Source organism: Leguminivora glycinivorella, chromosome 22 (genome assembly GCF_023078275.1).
Source record: "Leguminivora glycinivorella isolate SPB_JAAS2020 chromosome 22, LegGlyc_1.1, whole genome shotgun sequence".
Lineage (NCBI taxonomy): Eukaryota > Metazoa > Arthropoda > Insecta > Lepidoptera > Tortricidae > Leguminivora > Leguminivora glycinivorella.
The window spans coordinates 3088408-3103542 of record NC_062992.1 but is presented as its reverse complement, the minus strand read 5'-3'; the positions used below and the strand labels follow the sequence as shown (position 1 = coordinate 3103542).

At 40.7% G+C, this 15135-nt stretch overlaps 1 protein-coding gene across 1 annotated transcript in view; it reads right to left on the bottom strand.

Annotated features, from left to right (window-relative positions):
* Positions 1-685: 685 nt before the first annotated feature.
* Positions 686-15135, bottom strand: part of LOC125237932 (centrosomal protein of 104 kDa) — a 38883-nt gene continuing 24433 nt past the window's right edge. Inside the window, 6 exon segments of the mRNA XM_048145173.1 lie at positions 686-845; positions 7325-7483; positions 7727-7795; positions 7798-7820; positions 9769-9862; positions 10485-10902. Of these exon segments, the coding sequence (XP_048001130.1) occupies positions 727-845; positions 7325-7483; positions 7727-7795; positions 7798-7820; positions 9769-9862; positions 10485-10902 (882 nt within the window). The 3' untranslated portion in view covers positions 686-726.

Genomic DNA, 15135 nt, shown 5'->3' with positions numbered 1-15135 from the left:
ACCTACAAACTTTAAATTCATTTTTTAATAATTTCAAAATGGACTTTATTAGAATCTAAAGTTCAAATTTGGCCGGTCAACTAATCGCATATCATTTCATGATTTTAAGAGAAATTATCTAATTAAATTAGTTATAACTATCTAATATCTACCGAGATCTTGTTAAAGTCTAAATGAGTATCTATTCCAAACTTTCTGAAAATAATACACGGACAGTCAATGGACAGCCTTAATTTCGTACAAAGATGTATTACCCAATCATAGCGTCTATCTTACACGCTTTGTATGTGTGCGTTACTCTCAATAAGGCCCTCTATGCATTATCATTATGAAAAATGGTAACGTCTTGGATCGTCCTATTCGTCTTTTTGTCTTTTAATTCGTTGCATTTTGCTTTTGTCACCAATTTTTCAGTCGCCACTTTTGTTAGTGCCTTTTTATAGAAATATCGTCAATACTTCGTGCCACCTGGTCGAAACGTGGGTAAAAGGTAATAATGTTATTTTATCGCGTTCGACGCGTGTGTGTCTTTAATAAAGTCTATGGAACATCCCATCCAAAAAAAATTGCGTAAGCTAAATTCGGTAACCGACGGTTTGGTGAAATGCACAACCGACTCTTATTCGAATTTAATTTTGTAAAAAACGAAAGTGTCGATCGAAGACGATAGGTACCACAAAATTGACATTTCTGAAAATAAAGAATCTCACATTAGACCTATTTACGTTACGTTTTGCTGAGTCTCGGGTTGCGCGGGCACTGCATGAGATGGCGCTGCCACGGCAGGTCTCGCGCCAGCACGTTGGTCAGGCAGTATGGGCACTTCCATTCGTCCATGCCTAATGCTGCAACACAAATTTTATGTTAGTAAAATAACAATCTCAGGGGGATGCCCCTTGTGTTATTCCGGCATTCGCTACGGCCCATGGAAGTCTAGGGTCCGCTGGAGTACCTACCTACAAGCCGGGGTTTGAATTGAACCTGCGACTTCCGGATTGAAAGTCACTGGGCTCTTACTGCTAGGCTACCAGCGCTTAGTAAAATATAATTTTACCTAAATACCAAATTTTAATTGAAGTATTAAATGTTGCCAACACGCAACTATAAGATACTGCAAGCATCGCAAATCTTATAGAATATAAATAATTATGTAGATTGGTCGTTTCGCTATTGTCACATGGTCGTGACGTGAAAAATGTATTCATTGTTTGTGATTGATTGATATATTGTTTACTTTTTAGGGTTCCGTACCTCAAAGAGGAAAAACGGAACCCTTATAGGATCACTCGTGTGTCTGTCTGTCCCTCTGTTACAGCCGATTTCTCCGAAACTACTGGACCGATTTACTTGAAATTTGGTACACATATGTAAACCTGTGGCCCAAAGACGGACATGTAATTTAATTAAATGAAATTTAATTGTAGGGGTCACTTTTGGGGGGTAAACTTGAAAATTAAAAATCAAAGTTATTAAAACTATATTGTGTTATATATCAAATGAAAGAGCATGTTATGAGCATTTGAAATATATTTTTTTTAATTTTTAATTTTGGTACTTTAGAAGTAATTTAAGAAAATAGACAAAAAATGACCATTCCCCCCCCCTTATCTCCGAAACTACTTAGCGTAAAATTTTCAAAAAAATACACGAAATAGCCCTCTACCTCTAGATTACAGGAAAACCTATTAGAAATCTACAGTCAAGCGTAAGTCGGACTTACGAGAAAAAAACTCAAATTAAGATTTTCACTCACTGACGCTGCAAGCAGTTACTAAACGTCTCAAAATTTTGTAAGCGTGATGGACAGGTAGAAAGAAATTCATTTCTGTCTTTTTCTTTTTAGAAATTGTTCAATTTTTTTTTTCATTTGCCAAAATGACTTAAGTTCGTACTAAAAAGGAGGCGCTTAAGACCGTTTGTAAGTGGACTGAGCAAAATTTTGTTCAAATCGGTCCAAAAAAAGGTCTCTGTTGACGAAAACATAGAATTTGTGCCACCGACAGCCCAAATCTGAAGTCCATTTTGCTCTATCTCTTATAGTTTCCGAGATATATACGTAAAGTCTTGAAAGTGCGAAAAGTTAACTTTGCCATCACAGTCGTTCAGGCGCTCATGAGTTCTTTAGTATGGAAAAGTCGAAAACCGACTCGCACTTGACCAATGTTCATAGAACGTTGTGGTTTTTTACGCGGGTCCGCGACTGACGACGTTCAAATGTTTTGTTCGGAAATGTTTGAGGGTGGTTTCTCTGAAACGTCGCCGGCGGCGGGTGGTTCGACGGGCGAAGGTCACACGCCGCACGCGACGGTCTGTATTCGTTTTGTACAATAGCAACGGACGGCGGGTGGCGTCTTGATATGGAAAATGACTGACTTCACTAAAGATAATGATGAACTCATTGAGGTAATACTAGAGAGGACACTGCGAGCAAAAAGTTTGCGCTACAAACATAAGTCCACAGCCTCAGTCAGTCTCTGCGCGTAGCGTGAGGAGGTTGTTTCTGCCTGCTGTACAAAAAAAATGTAAAAATGCCTTCCTGCGCAACAAGATGCTGTTTAAGCCATACGAGAAAATCGAATAAAACTGACGTGTCACATTTCATCGGTTAGTATACACGCTATGTTAATCGATCTTTATTTAAGTAATTATTTCAATGAAGGGACGAGCTCCTCAAACGCGAAGCTATCGCTGCCATTTTGTTGAACGAAATCATAGAATTAATCGCATCATAATCGCACAGACTTGACATGTAGGTAATGAAGTATAGTAATTGTGATTATATTCTGTTTGTAATATATAAAAGAGAAATGTTAAATTTATTTCACGTTATACTTATGAATACTACATAGTTCTAACACGAGTCACGATATTTTCATACAATAATAACCTATGATTTTCTTCAAGGGCAATTAAAGTATATGAAAAAAATCAATAATGTATTTTTGTTTCACTTAGTAGAACTAAAACATAGAACAATGTATGATAGTGCTAAAATTAAACTACTTAGTATTTTACAAAAAGTATAAAAAAAGGTCTACACTAAGAGTGTCGCATCTAGGTGGTCATTGGTCAAGTCTTACTCTATGACACGGTACCTCCCCACGCATGCGCCGCGCGCTGCCGGCCGGAGCACAGACTTTGTTTGGGGTGTCATTTCTAGTATGTTAGTACATAGTAATTCAATGGATGAATTGTACTTCTGTGAACTGTTTTCGATATAATCGAATATATGATGTAAATTTTTCTTTACTACAATGCAAGTGTTTGAGTACCAAGTTAAAAATTTCACTTTCTTTTTGCCGGTTTCATACAAAAATATCGTTTGACTGTCTCTTTTTAGGGTTCCGTACCTCAAAGAGGAAAAACGGAACCCTTATAGGATCACTCGCGTGTCTGTCTGTCCCTCTGTCACAGCCGATTTCTCCGAAAGTACTGGACCGATTTACTTGAAATTTGGCACACATCTGTAAACCTGTGGCCCAAAGACGGACATGTAATTTAATTAAATGAAATTTAATCACAGGGGCCACTTTTGGGGGGTAACATTGAAAATTAAAAATCAAAGTTATTAAAACTATATTGTGTTACATATCAAATGAAAGAGCATTTTATAAGCATTTGAAGTATATTTTTTTTTATTTTTTTTATTTTGGTAATTTAGAAGTAATTTAAGAAAATACGCAAAAAATGACCATTCCCCCCCTTATCTCCGAAATTACTTAGCGTAAAATTTTCAAAAAAATACACAAGATAGCCCTCTACCTGTAGATTACAGGAAAACCTATTAGAAATCTACAGTCAAGCGTAAGTCGGACTTAAGAGAAAAAAACTCAGATTACGAATTTCACTCACTGCCGCTGCAAGTAGTTACTAAACGTCTTAAAATGTTGTAATCGCGTTGGACAGGTATAAAGAAATTAATTTCGGTTTCGTTTGTTATAGAAATTGTTAAAAAAAAAAACATTTCCCAAAATGACTTAAGTTCCTACTAAAAAAGAGGCGCTTAAGACCGTTTAGAACTTCACTGACCATAATATTGCCCACATAGGTCCAAAAAAAGGTGTATATATACGAAAACAAAAAAATTGTGCCATCGACAACCAAAATCAGAAGTCCATTTTGCTCTATCTCTTATCGTTTCCGAAATATACGCGAAATCTAAGTACGAAATTTAATGTACGTTGCCATTACATTTCGTCAGGCGCTCATGACCTGTTTGTATGGAAATGTCGAAATCCGACTCGCACTTGACCAATTTTCATAGAAAGTTGTGTTTTATTATAGTTTTGAAGGAAGTTTCTTGTTTTTAACCACCAACGCAAAAACGACGGAGTGTTTTATAATAATTTAAGGTTTGACGCTTGACATGTCTGTCTGTGGCATCATAGCTCCCGAACGAATCAATCGATTTTGACTTAGTTTTTAATGTTTAAGGTGAATTCGACGACAGTTTTTTTTGTACCACGTAGGTGGGAAACAGGCATACGGTCTGCCTGATGGAAAGCGGTCACTGTAACCTATGGACGCCTGCCACTCAAGGAGTGGCACATGTGCGTTGCCGACTCATTAGAAACTTGTACAAACCTGTAGGTACTTAGAAGGGGCCTGGGTGCCGACGACTCAAAGGACAATCTATTGTCCTAATTAGTTCCGTAGGTCCTTCCTCGTTGAGCTCTGGCTGCCTCACTCACCGGCAGGAACAATGAGTAACGCTCTGTCTTGCGTGAGCGACGGGCGACGCGACGCGACGCGACGCGATGCGACGCGATGCGACGGCGATGGCTCAAGGTCATCGCGTATCCATCGCGCGAAACTTCGGCACTAGCATTTGGTGATTAGAATCAGAAGATTCGCCGTTTTTCACAATGTGCAAATGGTCTAGCGGGTTTGACTTCTAGGTGGAATCGTTTGCGCCATGAGTGTCGTGAGTTCGAATCTCGGCTCACGCAATCTTTTTGCATTTTTATTTACTTTTTTTCTTTTATGTTCTACTAGCTTTTGCCCGCGGCTTCTCTTGAAAGACGGACAAACAAACAGACACACACACACTTTCCAGTTTAATCAGTATGGATTATTTGATTTTATTTACCTGCTTATTTCTTTCTATAAGATTCTACTTTCTTATTTTTTTTTAAGAACTCCGGGTTTTATACTAACAAGGAAAGTTTTAAGTAGCACACAATAATACTGCATTTTGTTTTTATTAACTTAATGTTTATTTTAATCCATACTAATATTATAAACGGGAAAGTGTGTGTGTGTCTATTTATTTGTCCGTCCTTCACGGCAAAACTGAGCGACGAATTAACGTATACTATTTACTTATAACGAATGCTATTTACTTAATGTTGAAATGAAAAAATGTCATACAGTGTAACCCAGTGTTTTTTAATGCTGCCATCTAGTGTCGACTGGCATAACCACTACACTAAGAGCCCTTATTCCTTAGAGCGTTCATCAATTTCGTGAAATAGCCATTGATAGATGGCGTTGGCGCTCGTCGTTGGCGTCGGTTGCATAGATTTCATCGAGGGAACCGGCCCCTTCCCCTTCTCTTTGTGGGGAGTAGTCACGTGCGATTTCATGACTATTGGAATAAATCGGATCAGTTTGACCCAAGGAACAATTTTGCCAAGCAGCATCGCCACAGGCAAAAGTGCTAAGTCGCTGGGCCTTACTTATCCTACTGGTCACCAAACACAAATATGGCAAAGGTAAAATGAGCATAGTTTGAAAATTATAAGTTCTAGCTATATACTTCCAAAGACAGTATTGTAGAGAATTTTATAGAGAATATACTTCTCTTAGACGTTATTGTTGTAGCTTTTACGGTTTTCATGGAAATATAAAAAAACTGAAAACAGGGATACAAAAGTGGGGAGGAGGGGAAACATTGACACCTCGGCGTGTTTCTACTTCATTTTTTTCTTATAATCCTATAAGCTATATACATGCCAAGTTTCATGTTTTCTGCCAGACGGGACTATAGATGGCATCCACGACTACAGATCACGGCTTAAAATGGGACCAGCAAGTAGATAAACTGTGTGATAGTCTGGGCAGTGCGTGCTTTGCCTTAGGTCGAGTTGCAAAGTCTGTGGCTCCAGAAGTAGCCTGGACATCCTATTTCGCCACTGTCCATTCATTAATACAGTACGGTGTGGAGCTCTGGGGACGTTGCGCGTTGTGCTGAATGGAAGAGGGTCTTTCGCTTTAAGAAACGAGCTATCAGGATCGTTACTCAGGTACCTGTAGACACCCCGGCCAAAGAACTCTTTAAAAAATAAGAATCCTGAGACTGCCTGCAATAGTTATCATGCGGGTAGCCATTTATGTAAAAGAGAACTTGGAAGCATACAAAACCAGGGGTGGCTGACTCCGCGATTCTATCGCCGCGCTACAAGTACATGTCAGCGGCCGCGAGTTCGCGGCCCATTCATTGGCGACGACCTTCGCACGGCGAAATAAAATGCAATGTTGGCTGCTCGCGTACGGTCCGTTTGTTAATGAAGGTAATAATTTAGAATGGCGGTATTTTGTGAACATCAAAGGAGTGAGCCTTCTGTACTTGTATATATTCTGTGACAACACTAACAACATGTGTTCCAAGTACAACACTCTAAATGCCGGAAAGTTAGTAGGTATCGACCGTATATTGGCGAAATCCAACAAGTTAACACATGTGATGGACCCTGCCGTCTATAATAAATTGCCGCAATATGTGGTTGAAGTACCTAGAGTGTCGAACTTAAGTATTGCTTAAAAAATTGGCTGGTCGAGCACCCGTTCTACACTTATGACAATTTTTTTATTACCTAATTAGAAAAATATTTTTGTTAATTTTTTATGTGAATATTGCCTAACTTTTTGTAATTTCAATCTTCTGTCTATTTATTTTCTAAGTATTATTGTTGTATGAATATTATTTTTTTAAATCAAATCTTGACGTGTAAAATGGCGTTACAAATAAATGAGTATGAGTAGTATTAGATTATTTTGACCATTAAAAGTTTGTACGGAACCCTCGGTGGGCGAGTCCGACTCGCACTTGGCCGGTTTTTTTAATAGAGCGTACACCCATCTTAAATGCCGGCAACGCACCTCCAACACTTCTGGTGTTTCGGATGTCCATGGGTGGCAGTGATCGCTTACTATCAGGCGACCTGTTTGCTCGTTGGCCTCCTATCCCATAAAAAAAAAACTGTCTTGTAGTAGAGAAAGACCGGTTGAAAATGAAAATTGCCTTTTCGCTTTGCTTGGCTCTTCTTGGCCCACAGCCGCCCCCCGATAAGTATCTTTTGTTTTTGTGTATTTGTATACTTACGAATGCAGTTGTGGTAGTCTGAGTCGCCGACTGCCAGCGCAGCGCCGCATTTGCCACACGCCTTCCACGAACCCTCGCCCATTGAGCATTCTTCTGTAAATAACAAATAAATTGAGGGAAATTCTATAAAAAAATCAGGGTCCCTAGACAACACAATCGCTTACGATCGTCGCTTGGCGGGATGAACTGGACTCCTTCGTGGAGGAGCACTGGATAGAGATCAGTGGAGAAATTGGAGAATTTGGCCAGCAGCAGTGGGCCACGACAGGCTCTTAATAAAGCGGGCTTTAGTGTCACACGAATCGACAGCGCAGAGCAATTCGTATGACTAATTTATATGAAGTTGATGATGACGTTTGCGCGCACGCGCCACGTGCACGGCGTGCTGACTAGCAGGTGCACTACGCCTCCACTCACCGGCAGCCGGGGCAGGTGCAGCGCCGTAGTGCGCCTCCAGCCCATCCGCGCGCGCCGTCCGCACCAAGAGCACGTTGTACTGAAATGATAAAGATAAAACGCGGTAAATCCTCAGTGCCGTGCGGGCATGCAAAGCACGCAGCGCCGCCGAAACGCTAGTGATATCTCCTCCAGCCCGTATTGGCGCGCGCCAGACAAACGCGGCGTTTCGTTTTCGTTTGGCGTCGGAGAAATGCCATTCGGCTACGCACCCTGAAGCTTGTGAAGTGCAAGCGGCCTGAATCGACGCGTTGCATAGCGTGCACGCGGGCGAACCCGCTCCCTTGCACGTTCCGCTCCGAGCGTCTACCTAGGCCTTACACAAGGCCTATTTCTCAATAATGACGCTTAACTTAATAATCGCTTAGCATTCAATAAAAACCGAAACCTATATCGTATTTGACGTTTTATGAGGAAGGCACTAGCTTCTTTTTTAAATCTTGAGCCCATTGGAGACTGCTCAGTCCCCCAAGGGTCGGTAATGGGGAATTTGCCTTTTTCTATCGTTAGTCAACGACATAACAACTGCTTGTTCCGAACCTGAATACATCATGTTTGCTGACGATACATGCATAATAGTTAACGCAGACAATTTTAATAACTTAAAAATCAAAGCCAACATTGTTATGCATAATATTGCACAATGGTTCTTATCTAACGGCATGAAATTGAACATTGACAAAACTAACATTATGCACTTCCAACTGCGTAAAAGTGATGAACATTCATTTAATATTGACGTAAATGACATTAACCTCCCTCAAGTTGATCAGGTGAAATATCTAGGCTTCACGATGGATTCAGGTTTGACATGGTCCCCTCATGTGGACGCACTTTGCGACAAGCTAGCATCTGCCTGTTTTGCCTTGTCCAGACTTGCCCCCACGCTGACACCTAACAATCTCAGGACTGCCTATTTTGGGTATTTTCACTCAATCCTCATCCAAGGTGTTGACCTATGGGGTACATCAGCGGACTGTGACAGACCATTTAAACTTCAGAAACGGGCCATGAGAATAATATCGGGTAAGCCACACGATCATCCAGCACAAACATTATTTAAGGAGCATAAAATTCTCACCCTGTCTGGTATTTTCATATGGATGGCCTGTAAATATATCAGGTCGAACCTGGATAAATACATGACGCGCGGTCAGTCTCATGGTAGGAATACTCGGGGAGCACACCTGCTACTCGTCCCGCGCCGTAGACTCGCTAAGGCTCGAAAATCACTCGCTGTCATCGGTGTTAAGATCTACAATACGCTACCGAATCATATAATCGCCTCCGCGACTGATAGCATATTTGCTCGTAAATTGAAAGCAATGTTAATTGACTTAAGTTGCTACACTGTAAATGAATTTCTATTCAGGGATCGTTAATATGTGTAATTAATTAAAAAGTAATTTCTTTATTTTAATAAGACTTACCTATGTAACAAATTAAATTGTATACCTAAATGTATAAGATTTTTGAATATTAAAATGTTATAATAAAATTGTTAATTAAGATGATAAGTAGCTCTGTAACTATAATTTAATAATTGAAATATTTTGACGTGTAAAAAATGTAAATTTTTATCAATAAATGTATCTTATCTTATCTTATCTTATCTAGTCTCACAATTTTCTGGATCCATAAGCAAAACGACAAAAACGGAAACTATATACTTAGTTTAGCTTTGTACCTATACCTACGTCATGTCACTGCCATTTTACATGCATCGTCATTCGTCACTGTACGTTGTGTATGTACCAACAGCACAAGTATACGCATATTTATGATTGTTTGTGTTCTAAACCTTTAAAAATCGTACAAGTCGCGGCACGTAACTTTAGCGCTAACCGTTATTGCGCAGAAGTCAAAAACAGGTATTTCAGGGGATTACAGGGGACGAAGGGTATGTGTTGCGTCCCCATGCGCAGCTATTCCCTCCACATTTCACTCGGCGCTAAACTTACGTGCCGCCACTTGTAAGTGTAACTTACTTGCAAACCGGCTCTGGCGTGGTATCGCTGCTCACATCTCCCGCTCCCCGTTCGTACGACTCGAAATGTTCGCTCCCGGCCTGCTGCCGCCGCCCTGCCACATCATTGCCAACAAAAATAATTGGTACTCCGCTAAACCCTTATTTAGGATGACTCCAAAAGAAAAGAGGAACCACAGCCAGGAGAGGAGCCAGAGGAAAATTCAGTGGGTCCTGTGAATAAGGGCATAACTCAAAATGACTCATTAAAAAGGACACAAGTCCCATGGGACTTTCATCATGGGATTTCTTTTTCATCGAGTCATTTTGAGTTATGCCCTTATTCACAGAAGCTACTGAATTGATAGCCCATAATGGCCCATCCACTTTATGCGAATGGGACATGCATCATATTTTCGATGAGCACAAATCGTGAGCAACAAATGGGGGAGTGAATTTTAATGGCAATAGTAGTATGTATATTTGAATGATTTTTGGGGTAATTTAAAGCAAAAACTGATTATTTACAAAGGGCCGAAATGGTAAAAATGTCTTACAGTTTTTAAAAGCTAATAGGTAACAACAACATCTGTGACAAATACCACTTTGCTGGCTAGCATGCACCGGGCCCAGGATCGAGTGGCGTGGAGACAACTGGTGAAGAGTGTCCACATTCGTCACGTTCCTCACCCATGAGGATACGACAAAGAAGAAGAATAGGTAAGTTCTAAGACTTACCAGGGCTATAGTAACCGCTCTCATCCATCTGACTGTCATCCAGTTGCAAATTCCTCAACCCAGCCACCAGTTTAGGGGATTCCAACACCGCCTCCCTATAATACTCGGCCTTCACTTTGGGTGAATCCAAACTCCTGCTATCAGAATCACATCTCAAATCTATTCTCGACATTTGCGGCGAGTCCATAGGCAAAGAGTCCATGCTTCGAACGTCCATTCTGGAGTTTTTAGGTGATCCTAAAGACGGTGAATCTCTGTAGTCTATATGTAGTGGTTCGTAAACGGTGATGGGCCGCTCTTTGAGTTGCGGCTTCGAGTTGTCGTGGTCGTAATGGATCATGGAGTGGCGGTTTTCTGAGTTGCGGTTCGTGCGTCGGTACACCACTGGCGGTTCCTCGTCCTTGTCCTGGAAATGAACCTGGGAGAAAATATACCATTGTGGATTAAGAACTACTCAGCCAGCTACTTTTTAGGGTTCCGTACCTCAAAGAGGAAAAACGGAACCCTTATAGGATCACTCGTGTGTCTGTCTGTCCCTCTGTTACAGCCGATTTCTCCGAAACTACTGGACCGATTTACTTGAAATTTGGTACACATATGTAAACCTGTGGCCCAAAGACGGACATGTAATTTAATTAAATGAAATTTAATCATAGGGGTCACTTTTGGGGGGTAAACTTGAAAATTAAAAATCAAAGTTATTAAAACTATATTGTGTTATATATCAAATGAAAGAGCATTTTATGAGCATTTGAAATATATTTTTTTTTAATTTTTAATTTTGGTATTTTAGAAGTAATTTAAGAAAATAGACAAAAAATGACCATTCCCCCCCCTTATCTCCGAAACTACTTAGCGTAAAATTTTCAAAAAAATATACGAGATAGCCCTGTAGATGTAGATTACAGGAAAACCTATTAGAAATCTACAGTCAAGCGTAAGTCGGACTTACGAGAAAAAAACTCAAATTAAGATTTTCACTCACTGACGCTGCAAGCAGTACTAAACGTCTTAAAATTTTGTAAGCGTGATGGACAGGTAGAAAGAAATTCATTTCTGTCTTTTTCTTTTTAGAAATTGTTCAATTTTTTTTTCATTTACCAAAACGACTTAAGTTTCTACTAAAAAGGAGGCGCTTAAGACCGTTTGTAAGTGGACTGAGCAAAATTTTGTTCAAATCGGTCCAAAAAAGGTCTCTGTTGACGAAAACATAGAATTTGTGCCAACGACAGCCCAAATCTGAAGTCCATTTTGCTCTATCTCTTATCGTTTCCGAGATATATACGTAAAGTCTTGAAAGTGCGAAAAGTTAACTTTGCCATCACAGTCGTTCAGGCGCTCATGAGTTCTTTGTATGGAAAAGTCGAAAACCGACTCGCACTTGACCAATGTTCATAGAATGTGTTGTGGTTTTTTACGCGGGTCCGCGACTGACGACGTTCGAATGTTTTGTTCGGAAATGTTTGAGGGTGGTTTCTTTGAAACGTCGCCGGCGGCGGGTGGTTCGACGGGCGAAGGTCACACGCCGCACGCGACGGTGTCTGTATTCGTTTTGTACAATAGCAACGGACGGCGGGTGGCGTCTTGATATGGAAAATGACTGACTTCACTAAAGATAATGATGAACTCATTGAGGTAATACTAGAGAGAACACTGCGAGCAAAACGTTTGCGCTACAAACATAAGTCCATTGGACTTATGTTTCTGCCTGCACACAAATAAAATGTAAAAATGCCTTCCTGCGCAACAAGATGCTGTTTAAGCCATACGAGAAAATCGAATAAAACTGACGTGTCACATTTCATCGGTTAGTATACACGCTATGTTAATCGATCTTTATTTAAGTAATTATTTCAATGAAGGGACGCGCTCCTCAAACGCGAAGCTATCGCTGCCATTTTGTTGAACGAAATCATAGATTAATCGCATCATAATCGCACAGACTTGACATGTAGGTAATGAAGTATAGTAATTGTGATTATATTCTGTTTGTAATATCAAAATTGACAAAATTGACATTGCGTTTCGTTTCTGCTTGACGGAGGTGTATTTTTCTATGGAGGTCCATTTTTGTGTAAATTACTTTTGTTTTAAATTCTTATCTCCCGGTGTTTTGTATTATTAGTAATAATTTTAAGTGTCTTATGTAACTACTGGCGAGCAAATGAGGTTGTATTTTGATCTCAAGATTTTAGTTAGCTAGTTTTAGGTTTTGCATACACATTAAGAGCATATTTTATTATTTATTATAGTATATACCTATATATATTTTGTGTTTATATATATTTTGTGTTTGTTTATATACTGTAGTATCATATTATATTCGAACCATTTATGTCAGACTTGTTTAACGTAAGCCTTGAGAGTGAATTCTTCTCCCTGTCATCTTCTAGTCATTATGACTCCTTGAGTGATGCCTCAGACTTGCCTAATTTGGGCGACCGATTGCAGTGCACCTTTGCTAATTCAAAAAAATGTTTTAATGTGGTACATATAAATGCGCAAAGCATACCTGCTCATTACCCGGACCTTCTTGCCTCTTTTTCCTCCTGCAATGTTGATGCTATACTTATCTCCGAAAGCTGGCTGAAGCCGTCGCTTCCTTCTGTCCTATACCCTTTGCCCGGATATCGATTGATACGCAATGACAGGACCGGTCCTGGGGACGGTGAGTCGGGTGCGGTACGGGGCGGTGGTGTGGCCGTGTACCTGAAAAGTGACTTGAGTTGCCAAGTGGTTGCGCAGTCACCTACGGTCTACACGAACTCGGCCGAGTATCTCTTTCTGGAGGTCTCCTTGCATCGTTCCAGGGTTCTCCTAGGTGTCTTCTACAGTCCCTCGTGTCACATTAATTATTTTGACACCCTAGAGAGAACCTTGGAGGATCTAAGTCTGCAGTTCGACCATCGTATAATAATGGGGGATTTTAATACCTGTCTCATCAAAAATGATTCCCGTGCCCTTAAACTGCAGTCGGTAGCTACTTCGCTAGACCTTGACATCTTGCCTCTCGCCCCTACTCACTTCCCTCATAACGGCCCTCCATCACTCTTAGATCTAATTTTAACTTCCTCTGCCGATTTAGTAGATTCTCATGGACAGTTTAATGCTGCTGGCTTCTCGCGTCACGATCTAATTTATGCGTCCTTTAAAATTCGGCCTCCCAAACAAAGGCATAAGATTGTATTGCGTCGGGACCTACGTAGCATCAATTTGCAAGCGCTATACGATGACATGGACAAGGCTGATTGGCATAAGATCCGTGGTCTGGCTGACGTTGATCTGAAGTTAAGGACTTTTAATGACACATTGCTTGCGATTTTCGATAAACATGCTCCACTGAAGCCGATGCGGGTGAGGCATTTTCCAGCACCGTGGCTTACATCTGATATCAAGTCACTTATGGCCAGGAGGGACAAAGCGCGAGTCAGATTTAGAGCGGATCCTACAGTGCAGAACCATCATAGCTATATTAATTTGCGGAACCGCTGCAACAAATCTTGTAGAGACGCTAGGCGCCGTTACATTCATAAGTCTATTGATAACTGCCCCCCGTTCAAGTTATGGAAGTTTCTGAAGTCACTTGGGCTGGGCAAAGTTCCTCATCGTTCCACGGGCTTTCTAGATCTAGATCTCATGAATCAGCACTTTAGCACATCTCCGGTGACTTTAGATCCTCTCGTCAAACAAGCAACTCTATCCTCTCTTGATAATGCTCCTAGACCTGTCCCTGACTCTTCTTCTTTTACTCTTGACAGTATCTCTCCACATGAGGTTATTTCATTGTTAAAAAATGTTAAGACGAGGGCTGTCGGTGAGGACCATCTTAGCCTGGATATGCTTATGCTCGTGGCGGATTCAATCGCTCCAATTCTATCAGAAATCATTAACTTTTCCTTTACTTCCGGTACATTCCCTGTTATGTGGAAATTAGCTCACGTCATACCCCTTCCTAAAATTTCTAATCCCACGTCACCTTCCCAATACCGTCCCATATCCATCCTCCCAGTGTTATCGAAAATTGTCGAACATTTTGTTAATAACCACCTTCTCTCATATTTCCACAGGCATGAGTTGTTGAATCGCTTTCAGTCGGGTTTCCGTCCCGGGCATAGTACTGTCACGGCTCTGGTGAAGGTTACCGATGACATTCGTCTTAATATTGAAAATAAAAAGCTTACGCTTCTCGTGCTTTTGGACTTCAGTAGTGCTTTTAATACAGTAGATTTTGATATCCTTCTTCATATTCTTCGTACTTTTAATGTGTCACAGACGGCTTTATCTTGGTTCCGTAACTACCTCTTTGGGAGACGCCAGCGTGTCAGGGTCGACGACAAGATTTCGGATTGGTGTGATCTGTCTGCTGGTGTTCCCCAGGGAGGGATACTCTCTCCTCTCCTATTCTCAATTTTTATTAATGGCATTACTGAATCCTTAAAGTGTTGTTTTCATCTCTACGCGGATGATTTGCAAATTTACGCGTCGGCTAGCATGGACGAGTTTCCTCATCTTGTCAATAAAATCAACAGCGACCTTGAGTCAATACGTCTCTGGGCTCACAAGTTTGGGTTGAAAGTGAATGCGTTGAAGTCGCAGGCGATTGTCATCGGTGGCCCTCACTTTGTGTCCAAACTGTCGGAAATGGTGGTAC